The following is a 27,304-nucleotide window of genomic DNA, read 5'->3' on the forward strand; positions in this document are numbered from 1 at the left end:
TGGCCTCTGACTGATGGACTCTTTCAGAGGAGACCTCTTGCTTTGTACCATCCTAGAAGTGGTGGGGTGGGAGACTTCGCATTTTGTGGATGTGTGGCTCACCACTTATGTCAGGGCCTTAGATGGGTAGAGGGAAGAATGTCATTGTCAAGATGACTCCTTACCAGGGCCTGTTACTGGTGTCTTCCCTAAGATTCTGGGGCCTGGGTCCCACTGGTGCAGCCCTACCTAGGATAGAGCAGGAAAAGGAAACATTTTAGGGAGACTAGTTCTTGCCCTTCTCAGCTCTGCTGTTCTTAAAAAAGGTGGGGGAAATGATAGAAGCAAGGCTCTTCCTTGAGCAGGAGACTCACTCTGAAATAAGAGTACTAGAACCTTGCCTTTACTCTGATGATGCCTTGAACTGGTTTCAGCTAGTGTAATAATCAGTGAAAGCACTTTGTAAACTGGAAAGAGGCAAACAAATGGAGATGGTAGTTGCTTATGTTTTCCCTTTGACTAGGTGAGTTCCTGGAGACTGGACTTCTCATTCAAGAGTGGTTTGATAAATATAAAGCATTTAGAGTAATGGCTGGCTTATGGCAAGTGCTGAAAAATTATTGGCAAAATTGGAAATATTATTACTCATGAAGGAAACTATAGTTCTGAATAGAAAGTAGTGGAGGAGAAAGTCCTGCCAGAATCTGGGCAACTCTGTTACCTGCTTTGAGGGCATGTGCTAGTGAAACCAACTGCTGGATCCTCCCCCCCCCCCTTTTTTTAAAGGTTTTATTTATTTGACAGAGCACAAATGAGCGTGAGCAGGGGGAGGGGTAGAGGGAGAAGCAGACTGCTCACTGAGTTGGGAGCCTGATGTGGGGCTCTGTCCCAGGACCCCAGGATCATGACCTGAACCAAAGGTAGACACTTAACTGACTGAGCCACCCAGGTGCCCCACTAGATCCTCCTTTTTTATGAGCCCCATAAAAATGCAATCTATGTTATGTGCATTTCATTTTTATATTCCCCTCAGGACTTAAGGTAGGGCCAGGATATGGAAGGAATGAAGTTGCTTGAATGCTGATTGTGGTCGGGAACTAGGCAGTTCTCATGTGACACATTTGTTTTGTCTTGCAGCCCTGGGCATTTCCTGCCCGAGAGTTCCTTCGGAAGAAGCTGATTGGGAAGGAAGTCTGTTTCACTATAGAAAACAAGACTCCTCAGGGACGAGAATATGGCATGATCTACCTTGGAAAAGGTGAGTTAGCAAGGAGAAAAGGCCTTCTCTCTGAGTCCAAAGTTGCTCCAAAGACCAGATTTTATCTGGTGGAAGGCGGGTGTGAGTTCTGGTGGAGGTAGTTGTAGGACAGTTGGCTGTGGGTGTAATTGGAAGTCTTATGAGTACTGGAGCTCTCATGGGGGTGGGGGGGTACATAGGTGCTCCTGGTGCAGTGTCCCTGATTGCTGCTCCTTGTTTACTCCTGTGCCTGCTATGCTGGCCTGGGTTAGGTGTGCGTAGTACCCATAGCATCCTTCCTTATATTTAGACCATCAGCCTGTGTAACTCAACGGTTCTGTCCTTCTAGGTCATAGTACTAATTGAATTCCTATAGATTTCCTATTGCATCTTCTATTTCCTTTATCTGTCTTTTGGGTTTTCTTCTCCTGAGGCTTTTTAGGAAAGGAAGAGTTGTTTAGGACTCATGGGTTTTTGCAAGCCACATGGTTGGAATGGAATGGAAAGAGCACAGGCTTTGGAGTTGTGTAGATGTGGGTTAGAATTCTGGCTTCTGTTACCATGTACTCTCATTTAACTCTTAGCCTTTGTGTAAGTCCTAGTTTTTTCATTTGTAAGCTATTGAGAGAGTTGAAAGAGATAGTGTGTGTGAAGTACTTGGCCCTGGCACAGAGTATGTACTCAGTAATGTGTGTGCACATGCACATATGCCTGCTATTCGGCTGGGCCAGGTGGCTCATGTGGTAGGAGGTGTTCTGATCTTTTTTGGATTGGGGGAGGAACAGAATAAGATTGTGGGATGGAGTTTGAACAGAAATAGGACATTGAAAGGATTGGTAGAGTGTTCTCCATAAAGCAGCCATTTTGGGAGTTATTTCAGGAGCAGTTTCTTTCTTTTTTTTTTTTTTTTAAATCTTTGATTAAATTCTGTGACTCTTTGATAAAATAACCTTCCCACTTAGCTGCTTTAGATAATTTTTTGACTTGGGTAGTCAGTTAACTGGAAGTAAGCAAGCAGCTAACAGTATTCTCTTAAGATTCTGATTTTAACTTTAGAGGTCTTAGGAAAATGAGTTGGATGACTCCAGGATGACCCTGGAAAGGTCTCATTTGATTTACCTGGTAGACAAATGCCCTTTTTAGCCTCCCAAACTTTGGCTGTCTGCTTCTTGATTGAATGGGAAATTACAGAAATATATAGAATCTTTCAGAAAGAGAAACAAATTTACCTTTTGCCCAACATTCAGATAATGTAATGGAAAATAAACCACTTAAGCATTATTGTTAGATGGCTCCTGGTTAGACAGAATAGAAGCTCATGGTCTTCAAAATGCAGTTGCTCAGGGATTTTATCACTTACAAAACTGCAGTTCCATAACAGCTGGTCAGTCTTCTGTTACCCTGCCACAGACCTACCTGAAACTACAGAAAATGGCAGGCACAGATAGCTCTATAAAGACACCACCTCTGAGAGTTCTTTTAAGTAAACCCGGTCTTCAACTAAAATGTCTAAGTATTTTAAGGGAAGTTGACATTTAAAATTCTTTGTTGTTTTTAGAAAGTTCATTTTTAAAATTGACCCACATTATAAACTGGACATATGTGCATGATAACATGCTAGTGTTTAGAATAAGACCTCGTGCCTAGGAAGTGATTATAAATACAGACTGAAAGAATGTTTGGAATTGCCTACACTGAATCATCTATATCTTTTAGTTTTAAAGGTTTAAATGACTTAAAAGTTTAATATTTTCACTCAGCTCTTTTAAGGAAATCTCCATGCCAATTCTAATGAAAGGATACACTGGCTTAGATAATTAGTATCCATATGTTTATCCTGTTTCGTGGCTACTCCCTTTTTGTGATGGAGAAGAATGGTAGAATTTGAGAATTTTTGGTTGACCTCGAACTTATTTAAAAAAATTAGTCTGACTTTTGGAGAAAATATAGTCCCCCACTTGCTCAGAATACCATCCCAGTTGTGACTTGGTCAGTTTTATAATTTGCTAAGTATAAGCAAGAATAAAATCCTTAGCCTACAAATTCCCCATTTCAGTATTCTATCCACCACATCTTGTTGCCGGAGTTCAGTCCAGGGAAATACATTTCTCTCCCTTTTGAAGGAGCAATCAGAACTCACTTTTTAGAAGTGGGCCAGCCAAGGGCCATTTCAGAGCACCCTGTGTCAAGAAACTGAAAGCTATTTGGCATGCAGTTGATTGACTGGTTTTGTGACCACACACCTTGTTTGTACCAGGGCTTCATTCTTTCTACTCCCTGACATCTTGGCACCTTATTGCTCAAGTTTTCATTTTATTGTTAAATCCTTCCCTTTGACTTTCTACTCTTTGGGATTCCTGTTGCTTTGAAACAAGCAGTGTAATATTTGCTAATGTCAGATAGCTGTGTGTGTCTATGTCTGGCCTCAACGGTAACCTCAGTGGAAAGGTTCTGGTGATCCATGCTCAGCCTCAGAACCCGAGAATTCGTTGTATAAATATCATTCATCTTGACTTCCCTTGGTAGGAAAAGAGGCTTGTAATTTGCTCCTCTAGCAATCTGGGCACTGCTAATGGCAAGGTATTTAGGCTGGATTTGGGGTTGGTGTGTATATTGCTACTGCTTAGCGAAGTCAATATATAGTGTATTAAATATAAATCTTACAGAATTTTATTCTTTGCTGACGGTACCTATTAGCTAGACTCCTGTGTTTCAGTTTATCTGGGACCTTGTTCTCTGCCATATTAAAGATTTTTATGCAGCAGTTCCTTCACAGATGTCTTCCTTTATCACTTTGTCTGACAAGCAGAGATTTAAGAGCTTACAGAACCTGAAAGCTTTTTCAGTAGCATGGAAATGCAATTAATGTTTCAAGTGCCCAGGTAGAACCTAATCAGATTGGGTTTTAAGTTTACCTTCATTTTTCTTGCCTGCTGTTATATGATAGATTAGAAATCTAGACACCACCTCTGCCCCTGTGTCTCTCAGAGCAGGAGAAAGTCTTTTAACAAACGGTATAGATTGTCTTGGTGTCCTCTTGGAGCAGGTCATCCTGAGAGGAATTAAGACTTTCTGTGTAAAACATGATAAACAATCCTAAATGAATCCATCTGATTGCACAGCAGGTGTGTGGACTAATTTTTTGTTTTTAATTCCTGTTGTATGCTGGGCACTGTGTTAGATTTACAGACATTGTGGCTTAATTTTCACAAGAACCCACGTGGCGGGTACACTTCCCATTTTATAGATAAATAAATGATGATACTGAGGGGCCTTGTCTAAGCTATTAAGTGGCAGAATTTGTGTTCCGCTCCAGGCCCCTGCTGCTTAGGTCAGAGTTCTTTATACTCTCTAGGGCTGCTGTGTGTGTCTTGCTTTTCTTTCAGTCTCTGTAGTTCCTGAGATTGCCTTTGGCCTGGGAGATACACAAAAAAATTAGAAACAAAGTCCTGAAGAAGATTTATAGATTTTTGGTCCTCAAGACTAGACACTTTGGGAGAAGAAGTTTTCTGAAAAACCCAACACTGTATTGCTGCCTTGTCCAGTTCTCTGGCAACATCATTCTCCTTGAGGAGCTTAGGGTGAAAAGCGGTTCCATTTGAGCTCTGCTACTGTTGGAGACAGATTGGCATCTTGTGTTTAATTCCCTTTTTCCTCCTCAGATACCAATGGGGAAAACATTGCAGAGTCTCTGGTTGCAGAGGGCTTGGCTACCCGGAGAGAAGGCATGAGAGCTAATAAGTAAGTATTTATTACTCTTCCTATCCCCATAAAGTTCCTTCTCCACTGTGAGAGCTGGGGTCACTTAAAAGAGGTTGTGTAGTCAGCTCTACTGTGACTTTGCTGCATTTTCTTTCCTGTCCCTGGCATACAGTGGGTAACTGCTAGTGCTCTCCTGGCTTTTAGGACATTTCTTGCCCCAGCGTGGATTTTTCTGAGCCAGGAGTTCACTCAGGATTCACTAGTGGCATTTGACACGTGTAACTCCTTTAAATAAGGGAGTTAGAGACAAAGCACTTCCATTCACTATATTCATAAGAGCCAACAGGCTATGAATTACATGATAGACACTCAGTTCCAGACTATTTATCCATCCGTCCCAAAAGATTTATTGAACACTTACTGTGTGCTGGGCTGTGTTCTGGGCACTGAGAATACAGCAGTGAACAAACAGTTTCTGCTAACATTTTAATGGGGAGACAGATAGGAAACCAATAAACAAATAGGTATATAATATATCATGTGCAAGAAATAAGTGCAGTGAAAAGTGAAGTGGAGTGAATAGATAGAATTCAAAGCAAAATCTGTTGCTTAGGATCTAGGGAAACCGACAAGGGCTCAATGGTTCTGCTTTAAAGTCAGGGAAAATTTTCTGTCTCTCCAAAGCCTTTTAAGCCCGTTTTGGTCTACAGATCTGTAGATGCATCAGTAGTAGGTAAAAATGTATTTGTTCAGCTAATGGCAGTGTGAAGATAATGGGAATGAGTGTTAGTTATGTAAGCTTTATAGCACATGTATCATGTTCAAGTTCACCAGTGTTGGCTCACAGTAGGATGGATTGCAGCTGGCTTTAATTAACACTTTAGTTTCTGAAAAGTGATATGTTACATCAGTAATTGGAGGCTAAAGATGCTGTTTAAATCATTAAGTCCTTGCTATATTATATGACTGTTGTTGGTGTACAAACGGCTTTAGGTAAATATTTGCATGAACTGTACCAGTGATGGCGATGAACAAAGACAAGAATGTACTTTTTACATTCTTCCTGCCTTCATAGACTTGAGGCCAACTCATTCGCTATAAACTTCTGTGGGTCCTTTCAAACTGCAAAGAAACATTTGTTGGAGCCTATAATTGGGGAGTGAGCATGTGGGAATTTAATTAAATAAAGACCTTTGTCTTAGGTGGTGTTTTTGGAGGCTAAAGTTGTATCTTAAGGAGAACTGTTGGCATGATTATGATTGCAGTATTTTTTGGGAATCCAGTTGGCAACCAGAATGAAATTTTTAAAAAGCCCATAACTCTGTTGTACCATCTCAACAAAGAAATCTCCCTTGGAGTCCTGATCTTTTTTCTTGAAAGCTGTCTTGACTTCTCCTTTTTTCAGTTTCTATGTTTGCTTCTATCTCTTAAGCCATACTTTTTATTGCATTCTGGTTGCAGTCTTGGGTCCCCAAAGATGTGACTGTCTTTTTTGGGGCAGAGGGGGAAAGAATAGTACTGAAGACTTCAGGCTTGAGAAATTACAGGTCAGGGATCTCTCTTCTGATACCCCTACTGCTTAAGGTGGGAGATTTAGTTTATGCATATAGCCTTTGATGGAACCATGTTTTGAGATTGTGGAAAGGCTTCGGAGTTCGCTGTTCCCTTTAGCTCAGGGATGTGTGTGTGAGGTTGGTGGCTGGGGGTGGGGGAGAGCCATTTCGGTTTTTTTTTTTTTTTTTTTTTTGGTCTATCTTCTGGTTTTCACTGTTCTCGTATATATTTGATTTCCTGCATTGTGGAGGAGGAGTCTTCCATTTTCAAAAGGAAGCTTTTCAGACTGCTTTTGGCTTGCTGGTCTTTACTGAATGTGTAAGTAGTTTTGGGGTGACATCTGTAATAACAGTATTTGCTCTGTATTCCCCAGCTCTGTTCTGTAGACAGAAGGGAGTAAGGGTGGTTCTTAGTCACTTTCCTTCTGTTGTGTCCTGCCGAGCTCTTCCTGGATCCAGTTCCTGAGTCTGGGGTGGTTAAATGAGGCTGTAACCCCCGGAGAGGCTTCCTTCTGAGCCACCAACTTCTTCTGTTGGAATCACTGATGGTAGCAGTCCTGAGATGTGTGTTCTTGCATCTTCTCATTAAATGCTCTTAGAAGTGAATCTGTTGTTTGAGGGAACAAGTCTGGAATCCAGAAATTACACTCATGGTGATTTTTCTAGTTATAGGGTTAGGCCTACAGCCATAGATGTGAAACAAATGCTTTGGTTTCTTCAAGGGGAGCAGATGCTGAAGAAACCCAGAGTTCAAAGAAGAACCTGATCCCCACATCCCCCACACCTCGTTGAACTCTTCACATGTGTTTCCTTTTCATGTCCCAGTCCTGAGCAGAACCGGCTCTCAGAGTGTGAGGAACAAGCAAAGGCAGCTAAGAAAGGCATGTGGAGTGAGGGGAACGGCTCACATACTATCCGGGACCTCAAGTATACCATCGAGAACCCAAGGCACTTTGTGGACTCACGCCATCAGAAACCTGTCAATGGTGAGGCTGGTGGGGAAAGACATAATACAGAGTGATTTCTGTTTGTTTTCAAGTTTCTTGAAGTTTATAAAAGCTATTTTACTCAGTAGCCAGAGGAAATTGCTAAGAGTGTAACAGCACTGTGGTATTTTGGAAGGTAACTTGAATCCAGTTATATAGGTTACAACAGATGTGTTCTGACAGAGGTTAATCCTTTGCTGGTGCAGGGGAGTAGATTGCTGGTAATTTTCCACATTGGATATCTTCCTGTTTTCTAAAAGCTACCACTTAAGTAACTTCCCTGAAATTATATTCTGTATACATGTAAACACACACACACACGTGTGCGTGCACACACTCATTCACACTCTAGTTCCTGGCCCACTTTTGAGACTTATTAACTACAGACAGAGTAAAATAAAATGATTACCAAGTCTGAATTATTACTTGTTTCTTGCTTTGCACTTGGTACTTAAGTGGTGAGCCAGCGAACTTATGGATAACGAAGATTAGGTATGAGCTGTGAGATCCCAGAAAGTGGAGAACACCTAGAAGTTGGTCTGGTCTAATCTGTATTCCCAGGAATACTTTGTAGAAGAGTCTGTTTTATGGATACTCATGATCTTCCAGTGTTTTGTCACTTCTCAGAGGGAGGCTTTCTGAGGGTTTTGGGGGAGATGAACTGTGTTAAATGCAGTTTGAATGGGCATTGTTTATCCCTGGCACAACTTTGGCTAGTGACTTATGCTGTTTGTTCTGTCACACAGCTATCATCGAGCACGTGCGAGACGGGAGTGTGGTCAGGGCCCTGCTCCTCCCAGATTACTACCTGGTTACGGTCATGCTGTCAGGGATCAAGGTCAGACCACACACTGGGCTGTGGGAGTGAATTTAGGGTTTGTGGAAGTGTTCACTGACAGGTAGCTTCTTCTCCTCTGGGACTCTGGATTTACTGATTCTTCCCAGTGTTAACACCTGACTAGAGTATTTTCTACTGTAGACATTGCAGTGGGACTATCCTCTGTTAGTTCAAATAAGATTTAAAAACATTTTTTTTTTAAGTACTTCGCGTTTTGGGCTGTGTGAAGAGGTGGTTGAGATTGAGAAAGTGAATTTCAGAGCTTCCCATCTCCCCTGAGAATGACTGTCTCAATGTAAAATATCCATTTTGATTTTTAAAAAAAATTAGGGATTTAAAACTAGACAGTGGTGACTCTTTTTTTGGCAAGGGGTAATTTTCAAATATAATTTATAATTGCCCCATGATAGTGACATGCATTTTATTTACTTTCCCAAGAAGTCTGACAAGATGCTATTTCGATTCCCTTTTACCAGTATGTTTTAAAAAGGGGTTAGAAGGCCTGATTTGAGACCTCCGCAACTTAACTTTGTGGTATTTGTGGCTTGGTGTGGTTTTGGAATCCCTGGCACACACCTTGAGGATCATTACCTACCTTCCTTACTTTTGCTTTAGTGCCCAACTTTTCGACGGGAAGCAGATGGCAGTGAAACACCAGAACCCTTTGCTGCAGAAGCCAAATTTTTCACCGAGTCTAGACTGCTTCAGAGAGATGTTCAGATCGTTCTGGAGAGCTGCCACAACCAGAACATTCTGGGTACCATCCTTCATCCAGTGAGTGTGCCCATACAGCCTGGGCTGGGTGGGGTTGGGGGTGCATTTGGTGTTTGATGAGCTGTGGTTTACTTCTTTTCTCTCTGTATTTAAGAACCACGTAAATCTCTTGGCAGGATTATCATCTGATTTTTGAGGCATTTTCTAGGGGGACTTCAGTTAACTGATAGAATTAGACAGATTTGTCAGACTTCCTCACTTTATAAAAGGAACCTCAGCTTTTGAGTTTGTAAGGGGAGGAGAACTCCTGTTTCCTCAAGTGTTGGTCCTTGAGGTTGGGAATAGGCAAGTTGAGGGGCTGCCCCATAGATGAGCAGTTGCACTGAGGTGTGTAGTACAAGATTGCTGAGCTTTGTATGTAGGTCTGGAGGTAGCTCTTTAAAGTATTGGTGGCACTAGGGACACCTGGGTGGCTCAGTCAGGTAGGTGTCTGACTCTTGGTTTTGGTTCAGATCATGGGTCCTGAGATCAAGCCCCTTGTTGGGCTCCCTGCTCAGCAGGAAGTTGGCTTGAGATTCTCTCCTCTCTCTCTCTGCCCTTTGCTCTTTGCCCCTTGCTTGCTCTCTCTCTCTCTCTCAAAGAAATCTTTACATATTTATTTTTTGAATTCTATCAAATATTTATGTATTTTAAAATACTTTTTTTACATTTTTATTCAGTTAATTAACATAATTCAAATAAATGTTTAAAAAAATAAAGTGTTGTTAGAACTATGATGAGGAAACTTTTTTATGGAAAGATTAGTTTGTGTACTTCAGGCCTTAGCTATTTACATTCTAACTCTGCTTTTGAGCAGGAAATAGGCTCTTTATGTTCATCTAGTTTTGACTCTCAGTTCTTCCCATACATAGACTTTGGTGGGTGGGTTCCTCTTGGAAAGGAAGTGATGTTGTTTTGTACTACCCAAGTACAAGTGAATTTTCATTCTTATAACCTATGTCCAGTACAGAATAAGCTACTGTTACTTATTCTTTGGCTAGAGAATACTTTCATGCTGGCTGTTGTGGAAGGCTGGGAGGCTTGGTTTGGAATGTGCCAAGGTCATGTTTTGTCTGGAGGGCTAGCTGTCTGCTGTGCCCTACCAGATGTCACAGTAGAATGGAAATTGTAATTCACTGGGAAAATGTAGCTGAAGTTATTCCTTACTCAGCCTTCAGCTTTCTCCTTCAGCGTTCTCCTTATGAGAAGGGGAGTGAGTGCTGATCTTAGGGAAGGAAATAATAAGGTGTAATCTCTACTAAAGATTAACATCCTCCTCTGCCCACAAGAAGAGCTATTGAAATGTCAATTCCATTCAATGCCACTAACATTTATCCTACTCCTGTTAAGTGAGTTACTGTGCTGGGTGTTGTGGGGATGGGAAGCCAAGGCTGTTAGGGGTTGCCTCAGAGTGATGTCTCCCACCTCAGAGCTGGTTTCTTAATGAGAGAAATGCTTTATTCCTTTCCTTTCTTTTTTCTTTTTTCTTTTTTAGATATATGAACTATAGTATGGATTGTGGCTGTTGATTGCGTCAGCAGTCTAGAGAAATGGATTCTCTTGTGCCTGCCTTTTCATGTGCCTTGTTTTTCAGAATGGCAACATCACAGAGCTCCTCCTGAAGGAAGGTTTTGCTCGCTGTGTGGATTGGTCGATTGCAGTTTATACTCGGGGCGCAGAAAAGCTGAGGGCAGCTGAGAGGTAAGGTCTGTCAGGGAAGGCTTCCAGCCAAGGATCTTGTTGAGGATCTTTAGGGAAAGAAATCTAGTGATCTTCTCTCACCTATCTATGTCAGTATTTGTTATATTTCAGAAAAAGATTAAGGAAATTCCAAAAGAGGCTAAGATCTCATTGAGTTGCTTAGTTCTAAGTCTTTGGATTGTCTGATTCATTGCTCTGCAGTAAGGGCTAGATTTTCATTCAGCAAACCTGATTTGCTGCTTTACTGTTTTGGTCACTACCCGCCCCCCCCAAGCCCCTCACTGAAATTCTGGGTTTTAGGCATTTGGAATGAAATAAACTTTCATATCCTCATTTGAGGATAATGTAATCACTTATCAACGATTACCAAACAAGCAGGTTGGAGCCAGGGGTATGATGGAAAGATAGAGCCTTTGGGTCCTAAAACAGGACCAGTCAGTGTTACTGTGAGTCCTCATGCCCTCATTTATTGAAACATGTTTTAGTTAAAAATGTTAAGGTAGGGAGGGAAAACATGAAACAAGATGGGACTGGGGAGGGAGATAAGCTGTAAGAGACTCTTAATCCCAGGAAACAAACAGAGGGTTGCTGGGGGGTGGGAGGGGATGGATAGGGTGGCTGGGCTATGGACACAGGGGAGGGGATGTGCTCTGGTGAGTGCTGTGAAGTGTGTAAGCCTGATTACTCACAGACTTGTACCTCTGGGGCAAATAATACATTATGTTAATAAAAATGTTAATGTAACTCTGAGGTGCTCTTGTCACATTTTTAGCTAGGTGTTTTGTGATTAAAGACTTATGTAGAAAATAACTTATTTCTAGAAAAACAGTAGTTGGCTATTCCGAAGATTGAATGGCTATTTTGAGTGTCAAGGTCAGGAATATCTAGGTGTAGGTGAACTTTGTTCACTTAATGGGGTAAAGGGAAGAAAATGAAGCAGGTACCAAGAGTAGATGGATGGAGATTATGCTTGGGGAAAGCCCCAACCACCATCTCCCAGGATACATTTAAGCAGAAGACCTACCAACTACTGATGGCAATGGTCCACTCCCAAGGTGTGTTGTATGACTTACTTCAGAACCATTAAGTTGTAATGGTCTTTTTTTTTTTTTTTTAAATTTTTTTTTTTTTTAAAGATTTTATTTATTTATTTGACAGAGAGAGATCACAAGTAGGCAGAGAGGCAGGCAGAGAGAGAGAGGAGGAAGCAGGCTCCCTGCTGAGCAGAGAGCCCGATGCGGGACTCCATCCCAGGACCCTGAGATCATGACCTGAGCCGAAGGCAGTGGCTTAACCCACTGAGCCACCCAGGCGCCCCTAAATTTTTTTTTTTTAAAGATTTTATTTATTTATTTGACAGAGAGAGAGATCACAAGTAGGCAGAGAGGCAGAGAGAGAGAGGAGGAAGCAGGCTCCCTACTGAGCAGAGAGCCTGATGTGGGACTTGATCCCAGGACCCTGAGATCATGACCTGAGCTGAAGGCAGCGGCTTAACCCACTGAGCCATCCAGGCGCCCAAGATATAATGGTCTTGACAGCTTTACATTTTTGGCCTTTGAGGCAGACAGCTAAGAGATGTACAAGAACATGAACTGGATGAGTACAGTTTTCTTCCTTTGAGTCTTTCATATCTTTCTGTACTCATAAGCAGAAAGACTTGCAACTTTTTACAAAAGCAGATTCTAATCTGGACCATTAGATATGGCATATCTGATTTAAAAAATTATATAACATTTTCTAGTTTTTATGTTCCACAATTAAATTCAAAAGATAGAATACTCTTAACCATATACAGTGGTTCCAAATACCTCAGATTATTCAGTGATGCTCCAAAATTTTTTTGTTTTTGTTCAGAAAATTCTGTAAGTCCATTATTCTAAATATAATTTTGGTTCATCATTCTTTCTGCATTCTTTAAGCTCCTGCCTCTCTTTGAAGAAAGTGAGTACAATGGCAGTAGTATCTACATGTTTTATAACATCTTTAGATTATATGGATTTTTAGCTCATCATTAAAACACAGGTTTAGACCAAGGAATGCAAATCGTATTTCAATAATCTGTGATTCCTTGCCTGCTCTTTTGCATGCAGTATTTGACTTGCTTGCAATCCGTGTCAAAGTATTTTATGTATTTTACAACTACTACATGCTACTTTGTCTCTTTCTCATTTTAGTGCTGCTTTTTAAAAAAAAGGTTGCAAATAAATAAAGTTTGCAACACTGTTTTCACAAGTAAGAGTTCCTTTCCCTTGCACGTGGGTCCATTTATCTGTAAAGACTTTTATAAATAAAAAATACGAAAATACAGCTGTTCACTGGTTTTTTAAAATCTTTGCACATATTCCATTTCGCTCTCTTACCCTAACTGAAAAAATTCCTAATGGCTTTGGTGCTGTAAAACCGGTGTCTGCCAACACCTTTTTTTCACTTTTGTCAATGAACTTCTACTGGATTTTTGTCCCTTTTCTTCTTCTTTAGATGCACTACAGAGACCATTGTGTTCTTGTTTTTCCACATAAGATTTGGTTAGCTGATAATCTTTTTTTTTTTTTTTTTTGGTATTCAAATGGAAATTGAGCAGGCCTGTGTTTTTTTAAAAATGTATTTGTTTGTTTAGATGTGGGTGTTCCTCCCACTTTAGAGAGCCATTGCTCTGCGTCTGTCATTCCAGCACCTGGCATTTAGTAGTCCCTCAGGAGAGATTGGATAAGCTAACGAGCTATTCAAGATGGACTTGTACTGTCTGGGCTTGAGAAAGTGCACACCTAGACCCCGGTCTGCCAGCCAAGGGTGTATGGTCTATATCTTTGTTGGACAGTTCAGTTCCTGTGCACTCTTTCCTGTCTTTCACACTTCATTCTGGCTTCACAGGTGGCCTTTCTCTTGGGTGTCTTGTTTCTGAGATAGAGTAGGATTCTGTACTGTTTGCCCCAATGGTGATGGCGGATTCCATTTGCTGACCTATTCTGTCTGAATGTTTTGCATCCTTGTTTTCGTTGCCAGGTTTGCCAAGGAACGCAGGCTGAGAATATGGAGAGACTATGTGGCTCCCACTGCTAATTTGGACCAAAAGGACAAGCAGTTTGTTGCCAAGGTGAGTCATTCTTGGCATCTTAAGATGCCTGGTGGACATTGTCAGCTAGTGCTAATACAAAGATCTGAACAGTCAACCCAGAGCCGACATGTTTCTGTTTTAAGCCACTGGGGTTTGCATGCGTGTGCAGTGATTGCATGCGCGTGTGTGTTTATCACAGGGGACTTGGAAACTGTAAGAGCTTTCTTGTCATACATTTGCGTAACTTCATTTAGAGTTCGTAAGACTTCTGTCTGCCTGATAAAATGGCTTTTTCTTCGATTTTCCTGTCAGAGTATATGTGAACTCAAACTTCTTTCTTCTGTTTGTGGCCTCTCATGGTTTTGAGTTTTTTCTCATGTGATGTGTTTTTCTGAGAGCTCTCCTGAAGTGTCCCAGGATGGATTCCTTTGACAGGAACCAGTACTTTTGAATAGACTGTTTGGGTCCAGCAACGCGCTGTATTTCTTCTTAGTTGATCGGTTTGATATCTTGAGTGGTAGGCCAGTTTTCCTCACTTTCCCAAAATGCTGTGATGTTTTCCAGTCTGTTTTTACTTTTGGGAAGAGAAGCTTTGTTTTTTTTTATGAGGCTAATTAACATATCTATCCACTTAGAGGTGGCTGGCCCATATGAGTTTAAGATGGGAAGCCACTAGGTGGCACTGTCAGCCTGAAAAAATCATGGATCGGTTTCTTTTAGACTGGTAAAAATTTTAAGTCTCTGAGGAATTGTCTGAATTTCTTCACTTTCTTTTTTATGGTGCCCAAGACAATAAGTCACAGAGTACTCAAGTGTCTTCTTTCCCTCTTGTAGTAGGTGGTCCGTCTCCAAGCAGCTGTCAAGTTAGCCATAATTGGGTCTTTAGTGGACATTAATGGGAATAGTCCTGGGTTAGATTATCCTCCCCTGCAGAAGTCTCCCCCCCATGCAGGATTCTCCCCATCCTTCCAAGTCTTGGTACAGACCAGAATGAAACCTTGCTTCCTTTCTGTGTGAGGACCATACTAGTTTGGAAACTTGGGCACAGTTGTTCTGCCTAACTGGAACTTACTTGCTTCTGCTCGTGTTTCCTGTATCTCTTCTGTTTTAAGACTATAGCCACACAGTGAAAGGATAATCATTCACTAAACAAAGGAGTCAGGCCTTCCAGTTTTCACCATCACTTTGAGAGGCTGTGATACTAGTGATGTAGATGAGGCCTGGGGGGTCCTTTATTTTGTATTGTCCCTCTTGGCCCCTTCCAGTTAAAACTGAGTTTATAGAGAAACCCAGAAGATTTTGGAGGATTTTGAGCCTTTGGTCATTGGGGGAACTCTAATGCATTGCTGAAGGAAGAAATTCTAAAGATTAGATGCTTGAGTCTATAGTTTGTATTTTTCTTAAATATGACTTCATTGATAACTAGAAAAGAACTGGCACATTTCCTCTTTAAATCTAGGGTTCCAGGATATGTGTGTTGTGTTTTAAAACAGAGTGAGGCTCTTTTTCATGATGATGAAGTTCTGTTTGTTAAAATGGTGGAATAGAGGAAATTGCCTCTAAAAACCATCTAAGGATTATGGGGAATAGCCTTTTTCCTGTAGTATCTTTAATATAAATTTAGGTCATTTGGATGTAGGCCTGCTTAGAGAGCAGAGAGAGAGAGATGTATTTGTAGGTAGATAAGTGGTTTTAAAACTTCCTGAGTTTTAGATATCCTTCAGCATCACTATTATTCTTTTAAATAGGAGAAAAACATAAAAAGGAGAAGAAAAAACTCTCAAACTAGATGAAACTACTGTCACACAGTGTTTTTTAAAAAAAAAAGTTTATTATACTGTCTGTCCCAAGGTTGGCAGACTGTGGCCCATGGCCCAAGTCTGGCCCACTACTTGTTTTGTATGGCCTGTGAAGTATGGATGGGTTTTATATAGAAAAAAGATGGGTTTTACATGAAAATGATATGACATTTAAATATCAGTGTCATGAATAAATTAGATCATGGCCACGGTTTTTTGTTTGTTTACATGTTGTCTCTAGCTGTTTTTATGATACAGTGGCAGGGGTGAGTAGTTGCGACAGAGACTGTATAGCCTGCAAAGCCCAAGATGTTTGCTCTCAGACCCTGCACAGAAGAGTGTGCTGACCCTTTATCTCTACCAGTCCTACTCAGAGGGCCTTGATAGAATGTAAGAAGCTTGAGCCATAATGTAAATCAAGGCATTGCTTCTTTCATCAAGAAAATCTTGCTCCTGAAAAAAACGTCAGCAATGTTCTCGGTGATGTAGTTGATTTATGTTCTGGTACAAGCTCCTTCTCTCTTTGTAGACTGGCAGCCACTTTTGAGTAGTACTGAGCTGTATTCTTTTGTGTATAATTTTCAAGTTGGTAAGTTTTTATTTTTTAATGCATAAAAATTTAAAGAACTCTGTGGGCATATTAAATGTATTAGTCCATTTTCCCAGTCCCTTTAGGCAGCCATTTTCAATTCTTGGCTGATCTGCATCTTTGAATAAAATGATTATATCACTCTTTTCTTAACTTTCCAGTGTTAGGTATGACCCTTTTCCTGCATATCATGGAAGATGAGGATTCACTTGGGTGTGCATGTACTTTTCCCTAATCCTTCCAATAGGAGTGTATCCTAATTCTTGTCCAATCTTTACTTTGTAAATGCTGATTACCACTGAGCCATATGATACATTATGGTTACCATTTCATTTCCTGCAGAACTTTTTGTTTACCCTGGATTTAATAATTTTAAAAGTTTATGTATTTTTTATGTACGTAATAATTTGACCCCCAGACTCTACCTCTGTAAATCTCTTCTGAAGACATTGATTCAACCTGTTATTTTTATCTTTTTCAATAGTACTTTTCAGGAGCCTTATGACCTGTACCAATTTGGACTAGTTCTTTTGTTCTTCTTTTTTCATTGTTCTAGAGCTGTCATCTATGGATATCTTCACCATTTTCCTGGGGTTTTCTTTGCCTTACTTTGGGTTGGAGCTATGTTTGCTGGATCCCATGGCTTCTTTATAATTTACTACTTTATTTTGGTGGCACACATTCTCTAGCTTCTTGGGAAGAGTGCTTGGCAGGTAAATGTTTTGAGACTTTTCATGTCTGTTTTGTAATTACACTTGATCAAATGTTTAGCTGGATACAGAATTTTATGTTAGAAATTATTTTCCTTCAGAATTGTGAAGGCATTGCTCCACTGTCATTTAACTATTGGGAGATTTTTTTTTTAAGAAGTCTGATACCATTCTGATTCCTCATCCTTTTAAGATTTTTTTCTTTCTGTGAAATCTTCACATATTCTTTTTTTATATTTAAGTTTCATAAAGGAGTACTGTGTTTATCCATGTGGGAACATAGTATGCTTTTTAATTCTTAGTTCTTTTGTCTGGGAACTTCAACTATTTTTTGTTGTTGATTTCCAACAAGTTTCTCTGGTCTTTTCTAGCAGATGTTTGACTTTGTTGACTGGTCTTCTAATTTTTCCCTCCTGTTTTTCATCTTTCTCTCTTATTCTTTCTAAATTTTTTAATATTTACCTTTTGGCCCTGCTACTGAGTATTTCATTTTTGATACTGTATTTTAAGAGCTTGCTTTTTGTTGTTGTTCTCTGTTTCTTTTATTTCTTTTTATTGAAACATAGTTGGCATGTAGCATTATATTAGTTTCACGTGTATAACATAGTGATTTGATGATTCTATACATTATATAGTGCTTTCCATAAGAGTAGTTACGATCCGTCATCGTACGAAGCTATTTCTTAATCATTGACTATATTTCCTATGCTGTACTTTTCATCTTCATTATTTATTTTATAACCTCTTTACCTATTTTGCTTTTACCATTTCCATCAACCCTCATCCCTTCTAGCAACCACCAACTTGTCCTCTGTATTTATGAGTCTTTCATTTTATTTGGTTGCTTGTTCACCCATTGTGTTTTTCTGTTTTCTTAAGATTCCATGTGTAAGTGAAACCCTCTGGTATTTGTTTTTTTCTGTGTGACTTATTTCACTTAGCATATCCCCTAGGTTCATCCATATTGTTATACATGGCATGATTTCACTTTTTAAGGTGGAGTAATATTCCAGTGTGTGTGTGTGTGTGTCTGTCTGTACATACCACATCTTCTTTATCCATTCATCTATCAGTGGTTAGGTTGCTTCCGTATCTTAGCTGTTATAAAGCTGCAGTAAACATAGGGGTGCATGTATCTTTTCAAATTAGTGTTTTTGTTTTCTTTGAGTATGATCTATCTGTCTTTCTTTTTTTTTTTAAAACCTCCATCCTGTTTTCTGCAGTGCCTGCACCAATTTATATTCCCACTACTGATGCGTGAGGACTCCCTTTCCTCTGCATCCTCACCAACACTTCTTTTTGATACTAGCCATTCTGACAGGGCTGAGGTGATATCTCATTGTGGTTTTGATTTGCATTTTCCTGGTGATGAGTGAGGTTGAGCATCTTTTCATGTCTGTTGGCCATCTGTATGTCTTCTTTGGAGAGAAATGCCTGTTCCAAGTCCTCTGTCTGTTTTTAAATTAAATTGTTTTTTGGTATTGTTCTGTTGAGTTCTTTATATATTTTGGATATTAACCCCTTATCAACAGATACTTCATTTGCAAGTATCTTCTGTTCAGTAGCCTTTTCATTTTTGATGATTTCCTTTGCTGTCCAAAAGCTTTTTAGCTTGATGTAGTTTCAATAGTTTATGTTTTGCTCTTGTTTCCCTTGCCTGAGGACACAGATCCAGAGTAAAATATTGCTAAGGTCGATGACCAAGAGATCACTGCCCATGTTTTTATTTTAGAAGTTTTATGCTTTCAGGTCGTACAGTTAGGTCTTTAATCCATTTTTAGTTTATTTTTGTGTCTGATGTAAGAAAGTGATTTGGTTTCATTCTTTTGCATGTTGCCGTCCAATTTTCCCAGCACCATTTATTGAAGAGACTGTCTTTTCTGTATTGTATATTCTTTCTTTGTTGTAGACTAATTGACCATATAGCACGAGCTTATTTCTGGGCTCTTTATTCCATTCTGTTGATTTATGTGTCTATTTTCTCTTGTTATTTTTTAATAGTAATATCACTTGTTTCAGAGATGAAATATCATCTATTAGCTTTCAGAGGAATTAATTATAATTTTTTGAAAAATTTCTTTTCCCTGCATAGTATGTATTTCCCAAGTTGTTTTTAATTCTCTTTGGTTATTTTGGTCCCCCTGCCTTTTTTTTTTTGTATTTGTATGAGATACCTGGTGATCCTTGCTTATTTCTCTTACTTAAGGATGAGGTCTTGAACACTGGGTTAAAAGCAGTGAACTTGTATAGGGGGTTTATGGTGTTGATCGGGAAATCCAATCTGGGTTTTGGTCCCATTTTCATCTCCACTTGAGAGTCCTGATTTGACAGTTTCTTTGTCTTGGCAGGTGGAGGAAGTTTGCAGTATAAATCTGATTGGCTATTATGTTTTCTTATCACTAGCCAGGATTCAGCTTCTGTGGAGTCTGTTTCCACTCATCCATCTGCTTTCTAGCTTCCAGTGTTTTGTTGCCATTTTCTTCTCTTCCATTATCTTTATCCTATTGGACTTATCCCCCCAGCCCAAATCCATTTATTTTTGTTTAAAGGTATTTAGGGAGGGTGCCAAAGTCAATGTTTGAACTTGCTTTAGTTTGTTCATAATGTTCCATTGTAAGACTGCATAATTTATATAACCAGCCCCCAATAGGTCGATATTCGTATAGTGTATAATTTTTCCATTATTCAGAAAATGGCATAAATCTCTATGTAAACAGCATTTATTTCCACAGGAATGTTTTAGAGCACATTTGCCAAATAGCTTTCTAGGAATGTTAACCATGTGTAGTCCTACGTGTGTTCATTTTCTAAGATGTTATAGAACACAGGTGGACCCACTTTTTCTTAAGGGACCATATAGTAAATACATTATGTTTTGTGGGATATGTGTCTCTGTTGCAACTACTTGACTCTGCTACCATAGCAAGAAAATAGACTGTAGATATTATGTGGATGAATAGGCATGGTTGTGTTCCAGTAAAACTTGATTCACAACAATAAGCAGTGGGCTAGATCGCCCTTGGGTCATAGTTCGCTATCTCTCATTGTAGACCATGGGATATCCACATTACATCCAAAAGGAAAAAAATGATCTGCATTTCTTTTCATAACCTAGAGCCCAACTGCTATTTTGTAATCCTTTTACCTGATATAAAATGTCTGTTAATATGAATGCTACTTTTGTGGCACCTAGGTGGCTCATGTGGTTAAGCGTCTGCCTTTGACTCAGAGCATGATGTCTAGGTTCTGGGATCAAGCCTCATATATGGCTCCCAGCTCAGTAGAGTCTGTCTCTCCCCCTGCTTGTGCTCCCTCCCTCTCTCTCAAATGAATAAATCTTTAAAAAAAATTTAAAAATACTAATGCTGCTTTTTCAAGGAAACCTAAAAGGGTTCTAAGGTACCCTAGGACATCACAAACCTAATCTGACAGTCCTACAAGTTTTTACTGAAGGCTTCTGCTCTGAGGCTCATAGGACTGTAAGGCCGGAACAAATAATGGCTCTCTCTTTAGCACTCACTTGCCCTGTGTCCTAGAAACTATCGTACAGGGATCAGCTAAATAGCTTGAAAAAGCCTGCAGAAGATAACCTACGAACTCTTGAACTGGGTGCGTCTTGGGCTCTGTAGGTGATTTCTGGAACTGATGCTGTGGATGAGACGTGCTGGCCACGAGTGTCACTTCTGAGCAACTTGAAACCAACAGAGTATTGCCTTGGTACATGCACCCTGCTGAAAGAATGCTTTCCATCCTCTGCTTAAACAGTTGCATTTCTAAAGGAAGGATATGCAAGGGGGGGGCTCTCCTTGTCTCTCCAGGTTAGCAGAGAAGCATGTTCACTTCACAGCGATTAGCTGAGCCTGCTTGAGACTTTTGTGCCTGTCGTGGTTTGCCAGTTTCCTGCCTGCCTTCCCTGTGGCGTTTTAGCTGATCTGTGCTGTTTGTAGCCATATGGTCCCCTGAGCACGTGGCTTGGCTTCCCTGTCCCTGCTGCTGGATTCTTGGGCCTTGCACATTTTATAGACCTGAATAACACTCAGGGGTGGTGGGAGGGCTGGGGAGTGACAGCATGTTTTCAGGAGGTGCAGTCTTCTTATTGCCCTGCCTGCTTAGAGGCTTCTTGCTTGGTTCTCAGTACCAAGTGATGCCTAAACAAGCAGAGCCCTTCTGCTTTGAGAAAGCATGGAAGAATGAGAAGTGCTTCCTGCTTTCAAGGAGCTTACCATCTAGGGCACTGTCTGGAAGATTACCTTAAGTACTCAGCTGTCAGGACTCGGTGGTCATGTGCAGTTTTGGAGGTCAGGTTGAAGTTCTTCATGGATGCATGCAGTGGATTCTAAGACCGATTTGGTTTGGCCTTAATCATTTTTTGCTGTGCTTCTAGTCATAGCTCTGAATGGAGTTCATTGTCATATGCTTCTTAGAGATGGTTTTTAAGAAAAGCCACCCTTTAATATTTTTGGCTTTATCTAGACTTTCCATTGTATTTGCATTTGGTAATGTGGAGAGAATAAAAACAAAAAATACTAGCTATTTCCTGGACTTCTGCCATATGGCTTTCAGGTGAAGAGGAAGTTCTGGGGATCGTTCTGTTAGGAAGATGGCCTCTGCACCAAAAAGAGATGGAGACTTGGTTTGTAGCTTAAGTTTCAGTAAACTGATTTGCTGATAAGAATATAAAGTTGAATTAGAAGAGATTTGTAAAAAATACCTACTTGTTTTTTTCCATTGAGATTTTATTTTTTAGAACAGTTTTAGATTCACAGAAAAATTGAGCAGATGGTACAGAGTTCCTACATTACCACTGCCCTCCTAGTTTTTTCTGTAACCTGACATGGGTATGGTACATTCATTATAATTAGTGTACCAATATTGATATGTTATTATCAAATGAAGTCTTTTCTTTAGTCAGATTTCCTTAGTTTTTCTCCAGTCTGTTTTTCTGTTCCAGAATCTCATCCACCATAGCACACTAAATTAAGTTGTCATGTCTTGTCAGGCTCCTTTTGGATGTGGTAGTCTCTTGGACTTTCTTAGCTTTTGATGATTATGACAGTTTTGCAGAGTGCTGGTAGGGTATGTTGTAGGGTGCCCCATCTGTTCGGATTCATCTGATGCCTGGTTTCTTTTCAAATACTTCTTACCAACTAGTCTGCTTACTCATGCTAAGGTGCCTGGAATTATGTGCATCAAGACATTGCTGGGCTTCGTCTTTTGCCAGCGGTACAGGATGCCCGCGGTACCCTTCTGGGGGTGGCTCCAGGCCATTGTTGTAACAGTTACGGTGTACTCCCTTTTTACCCACTTCTGGTGCTGCTTCAGTAGTGTTTCCATGGTTAGGTTGGGGGAGAAGAGACCTAGCACACAGCCTTAGGGAGCAGGAGAAGCAGCTGGGTGTCATGATTTCAGACAGTAATAAGGGTATTTGGTGTCCTATTCCCAGTGGCCCCATCAAGGGCATTCCTTGGTGGCATCCAGAGAAGCCCTGAGTGTGCTGATGGTCCTTTTATTTTTGTCCAGCATTGATAATTTAGCAGCTTTGAGAGTATTGGTAGTTGCATCTGGGGAGCTATTCTGAGGATCTCCTTAGTGCAGGAAACTGTTGATGGCTCTTTTTGCTCATTTTATATATGCTGCAGAGGTTTAGGAAGCTGCCCTTGGCCTCCCAGTGAGCACTGTGGACGGGCTCTGCAGATGGGGATTGTGGCAGCAGGCCAGAGTTGGGAATGGATGTCCCTTGCCCCTGACAGAACTCTGCACTTCTCTTGACTTGTGGCAGCCCTTAGCCTACACTTATCATCATTAAGGCACTCATTTTTCCTTTTACAGTTGGGCTTCAGGAAATGGAGAAATTGGATTTAGGGCTTGTATTGTGAATCTAGCTAGTGACTTTTGCTGTGCAGAAGCCCCATCCCTTAGGTTATCTCCTGGAGTGTGTTGTTTGGTAGGTGTGTATAGGGGATCTGTTAGCTTGCAGAGAGAGCGAGTGACGTGGGCATACAGAGACTTACCCTGGTGAGGGCACCGTAAGAAATAGACGGTTGGAAATGTGGTCTGCGATGGTGCTGATGAGCAGGCTCTGAGCAATAATCCACTCTGCATTTTACTTATTGCACAGTACGCGACTATAACCACTATTTTATTGCTTCTTCCGTGTCTCTGCTCAGGAGCTGCTTGTTCTCTGGACAGTAATGACACAATTTAGAGAGGAATAAAAAGTCATAAACCCCACTTACATGCACACGTTGACACACACGCGCACTTACCATACACCTCTTCATCAGAAGGCCGAGCCTCGTTAGGTTGCCAGCGTCAAGAGTGTGCAGTTCCTGAAGAGGAGGTTTCTAATCAGGGAGATGCCGAGCAGAGAGTCTGCTGCTGAGGTCTGAAATTTACAGCTCGAAGAATCCATTTGCTGCTGCTGCTAACACATTCTAAGGGGTGACGAATACCAGTAACTTGTCGCAGGGGTATGCTCAGATCTTCGCATTCTATAATCAGGGGGTGAAGGTGTGAGCACTACGGTGTTTTCCCTGGTTTTATTCTCTGAGCATGACGAGGGAGTGGAGAATATCTAGGTATTTCTCATGTCTCGATTATGGGAATTTCCTTATGTTTTTGGCACTTGATAAATTAATAACAGTTAGTTTAGGTGTGAGAAGAATGTATAGCTCTGTGCATCACTGAGATTTCAAAATACTGGGAAGTGTGTGATGGTCTTGTCCTTTGAGGGAGGAGCAGTATTGATATGCTGTAGTGGTGTTTTGCTTGGTATGGCTTTGTGGAATTTTTCTTTTCTTTGGTTTGAAGGTAGGATAGCAAAATAGCCTGTATCGTGGATATGTCACCCCGTGAAAGTTTTGTATCCAGTTTATGATGCTTCTCCTTTTACCCAAATGTGGGATTTTGAAGGATAGAGAAATTACTAGCTGTGGTCTTTCTTTTTTGTTCAGGTTGGCCAAGCCACTACTGATACCTTTAGGGAGTAGGTGGAATATGCCACTGTGGTGGGCATTTTTGCTTGGCATTAATGTGCCTAGATGGTAATGGGTTTTTCTCAGTTGGTGAGTCTATAGTTTTGGTTATACCTTCTGGGCTGTTTTTAAGTTCTGTGTGATTCTTCTTTGCTTTTGGGGGTCCGGTAGACTTTCTTACCAGCCATACCCAGGTAACCAGCCCTGACCTTGTGGTCCTTATGTGACCACAGATCTTGCTTTTGATTGCACTTGGACTTCACCAGTTTTTTCTGGCCAGGTGAGTTTTGGGTTCTGGCTGTCTGGATTTTAGTGTTTAGCTTTTGCTATTCTCAGACCTGTCATAAAGGTTAAAGCAGAATGGAAACGGCTATTTGAGACTGGTCTTCTGCCATGTTGAGGTTTAAGGTTAACCTTATGTATTTGAAAATTAAAAATACCCGCTCTCCTCCTCTATACCATTCTTTCTCAGACCTTTCATTACTCTTCTGGTCACTGGCCTGTTTTTCCCTACACTTGGTTCCCATTACTTATGGTGGTAAAACCCAGGGATATCTTCCCATCTGCCAGCCATATAGTTAGCCTTCTATGGACTACAGCTGGATTCCAGCTGTCCTCGTTCTTTTTTCATTCATTCTCTCTTGCGGCACTTTTTTCCTGCTATTTCCTGTCACATATAATTTCTCACCCGCTTTTGGTTTTTGTTCATCCTTCACATTGTCGCTTCAATCAGTCTTTACTCTTTTTGGTGTGTGGTTGGCTGGTTCTTTGGAAAAGGTAGAGAATAGCCATTTTTGGAAGAGCCTGCAAGTAAATGGGTGTATTCTGTTTTAAAAGATGTGAAGCCTTCCAGGAAATAGTTAGTGACGGCTCTTACAGGGTACTTATCAGTATGATATTCACCAGAGCAAAGCAGAGTCTAGCTCCTTTTGTTTCTCACATGAAAGAGAAGGGGAATTTTGCGAGTGTGCCCTCACTGTGGCAGCTGACCCTGTAGTTTGTTCAGCTGCCTGTTGGCTCCTGATGGGGCCTGATTGAAGCCTGGGAGAGTTGGTTTTGATTCTGCAGACAAAGGGGATGGTGACGGTGATTTGTAGTCAATAGCTACCTTGTAGAAAAGTATTACTTGTTTAAAAAAAAAAACCCAAAAACCAAAAACCCAAACAGCCTTGTAACAACAGCCTCTGAATATAATCAAATGAATTGTAGACTGCTAGATGAATTATGGGTTCTAGTTATAACACCAATGTGGTCCTAGGTAGTTTCAGTGCATTTTCCTTCTGTACACATTGGTGGAATGTTCTAATAATCTCCACAAAGGAGTATTTGTGCTTTTTCCCTTTGAATAGATATCCTTGTAGGTTACCCAAGAGTGGAAGTTAATCTTCTTTCACTGAAAGAAGATGTTACCGATATTGGGGTCTAAAACAAAGTTGCCTGTAGTAGTTCTCTGAAGAGTTGGCTTTCAGAGAAATTGAAGTAATACTAGCAATATAATGTTTCTGCCCTGAGATTAACAGCTGAGTCTTTCCTTTTCCACATTGTGATGACAGCTCTTTTTGCCCTTGGCTTGTCTTTGGTTTTTCTGCTCTGTTTTGGCGCATCCTATTTTGGTTCTTATTTGGTGCTGATGTCTTCTAATCCAGCCCTTGCCTCTTTTCCTAGATTCACACTGAGCTAGGGATTTGATTTTAGTTTAGAACCTGTTTCAAGGAATAACAGAGAGACTAGATGTCCAGTAAGTAGTTAACCACAAGTTTTGGTCAGGGCAAAAGATAAAGAAGATCATTTTTATGCTGCCTCATTGAGAAATCATAACAAGGTCTTTGGGGACTAATAATTATAGCACTGTTTGCTCCAACATCGTTGCACTGTGAAGGATGATATTGGATCTACCCCCAAATGGCTGTTGATCTGACTTTTCTCTCTATGACTGTGGTGGGTCTTGCTCTTTACCATGTGCGCTGGGAGGTCTGGGCCATTGGAGCAGGTTTAAGCATTTTTGCCTTGTGCCCACAGGTGATGCAGGTGCTGAATGCAGATGCCATTGTCGTAAAACTGAACTCTGGTGACTACAAGACCATCCACCTGTCCAGTATCCGGCCACCGAGGCTGGAAGGGGAGAACACACAGGTGAGAATAGGGAGGCAGCGGAGCCTCTTTATAAAAACCGAAGGGAAGATGCTGGAGAATACTTACTTAAACATGGTACATAGGTGTGAGAATGCTAAAAGACAATATTTTAAATCTCTAGGGTATTGCTTCCTAATCTCTGCAGCCTAACTATCATTGGGCAGGCGTCAGTTTCTCTTGAACGACACTCACTGCTCTGCTTCGTCTTGGGCAGGCGTTGCTGGCATTATTCCCTAAGGGGTTTGAGAGGAGTTAGGGCTGGGATAGATGGGCAGTGGTTAAGAACAGCGGTTCAGTTTTATAAATTAGCAAGATTTTACTTCTCTGAGAATAAAGAGAGAAGTATCTTTATCTCATGTGCATGATTATAAGGCCTGGTCATTTTGATTTGAAAGTTCCATATGTTTTATTCCAGGAAGAAATGAATCTTGGTATACATATTCTCTGGGGTCACTTGCTTATCTGTTGAAAGTGGTAAGGGTAATTATTAGTTACACTGTTCTGTGCTATTTGTTGGATCTTTTGGCAGCAAAGTTGCTTGTCTAACCAATGCATATAATTGGGGGCATATCAATTTTGAGAATGCTTAGAATCAAAACTGGGAGTTCGTAGTTGCAGGCAGTTTTGTTTTAAATTTTCTCGTCCTTTCCATTGTTATGAGAGGTTGGAGATAGGGATTAAAATTTTTCTTGAATTTGTTTGGTTATATCTTGCTTTTACAGACTTCTTTCCAACTCTTCTTTTTTACCCTCTGATCACTACAGGGTGGAACTGGTTGTAGAACTGGGTCCACTGTGAGAGCCAGTGCTACAGGCAGGTGTTTGGCTAGTTTTCAGAAATTAAGCACAGCGTGGTTCACATTAGTCCTTCATGCTTTAATTTATCCCTTTTGTAGTTCTAAAGACAGGATATTTGCTTTTCTGATGTTTTGCACGTATACGTGTCTTGGTGCGTTTACCAGTTGAAATTCATGCCCTGTTATCATTTGCATGAGAGTTTACAGACAGCCCGTAAGAGTAAAATAAAAATATCATGATTGTCTTTTGAATCAGATCGTGCATAAGAAACATATACAGGATGGATTCTTTGAATGTCTGGCCAATCAGTTCATTCTCTTTTTCTCCCCCCGACAGAGGAGGCAGTTTAATGCGGCAAATGGTATTGTGGTAAGGTTGAGAATTTAAATGCATGAAAGCCTAGAAATGCCAAAATAAGGTTCTCTCAGTAACTGTAGCTGTGCCTCATTGCACAGAGTAAATAGACATCTCCAATTTTATCAGTATTGGGAGTACTCC

General features: G+C 40.6%; 1 protein-coding gene across 1 annotated transcript in view; it reads left to right on the forward strand.

Annotated features, from left to right (window-relative positions):
* The window catches only part of SND1 (staphylococcal nuclease and tudor domain containing 1), a 411,934-nt gene that overhangs the window by 35,602 nt on the left and 349,028 nt on the right, over nucleotides 1-27,304 (forward strand). The window contains exons 3-10 of the mRNA XM_004741837.3: nucleotides 1,117-1,237; nucleotides 4,879-4,957; nucleotides 7,297-7,457; nucleotides 8,204-8,295; nucleotides 8,911-9,069; nucleotides 10,643-10,749; nucleotides 13,753-13,843; nucleotides 25,896-26,009. Coding sequence (XP_004741894.1) covers nucleotides 1,117-1,237; nucleotides 4,879-4,957; nucleotides 7,297-7,457; nucleotides 8,204-8,295; nucleotides 8,911-9,069; nucleotides 10,643-10,749; nucleotides 13,753-13,843; nucleotides 25,896-26,009 — 924 coding nt within the window. The remainder of the gene's footprint in view (nucleotides 1-1,116; nucleotides 1,238-4,878; nucleotides 4,958-7,296; nucleotides 7,458-8,203; nucleotides 8,296-8,910; nucleotides 9,070-10,642; nucleotides 10,750-13,752; nucleotides 13,844-25,895; nucleotides 26,010-27,304) is intronic.

This window comes from Mustela putorius, unplaced genomic scaffold, assembly GCF_011764305.1.
Source record: "Mustela putorius furo isolate JIRA1106 unplaced genomic scaffold, ASM1176430v1.1 tig00003845_pilon_pilon_pilon, whole genome shotgun sequence".
Classification (NCBI taxonomy): Eukaryota; Metazoa; Chordata; class Mammalia; order Carnivora; family Mustelidae; genus Mustela; species Mustela putorius.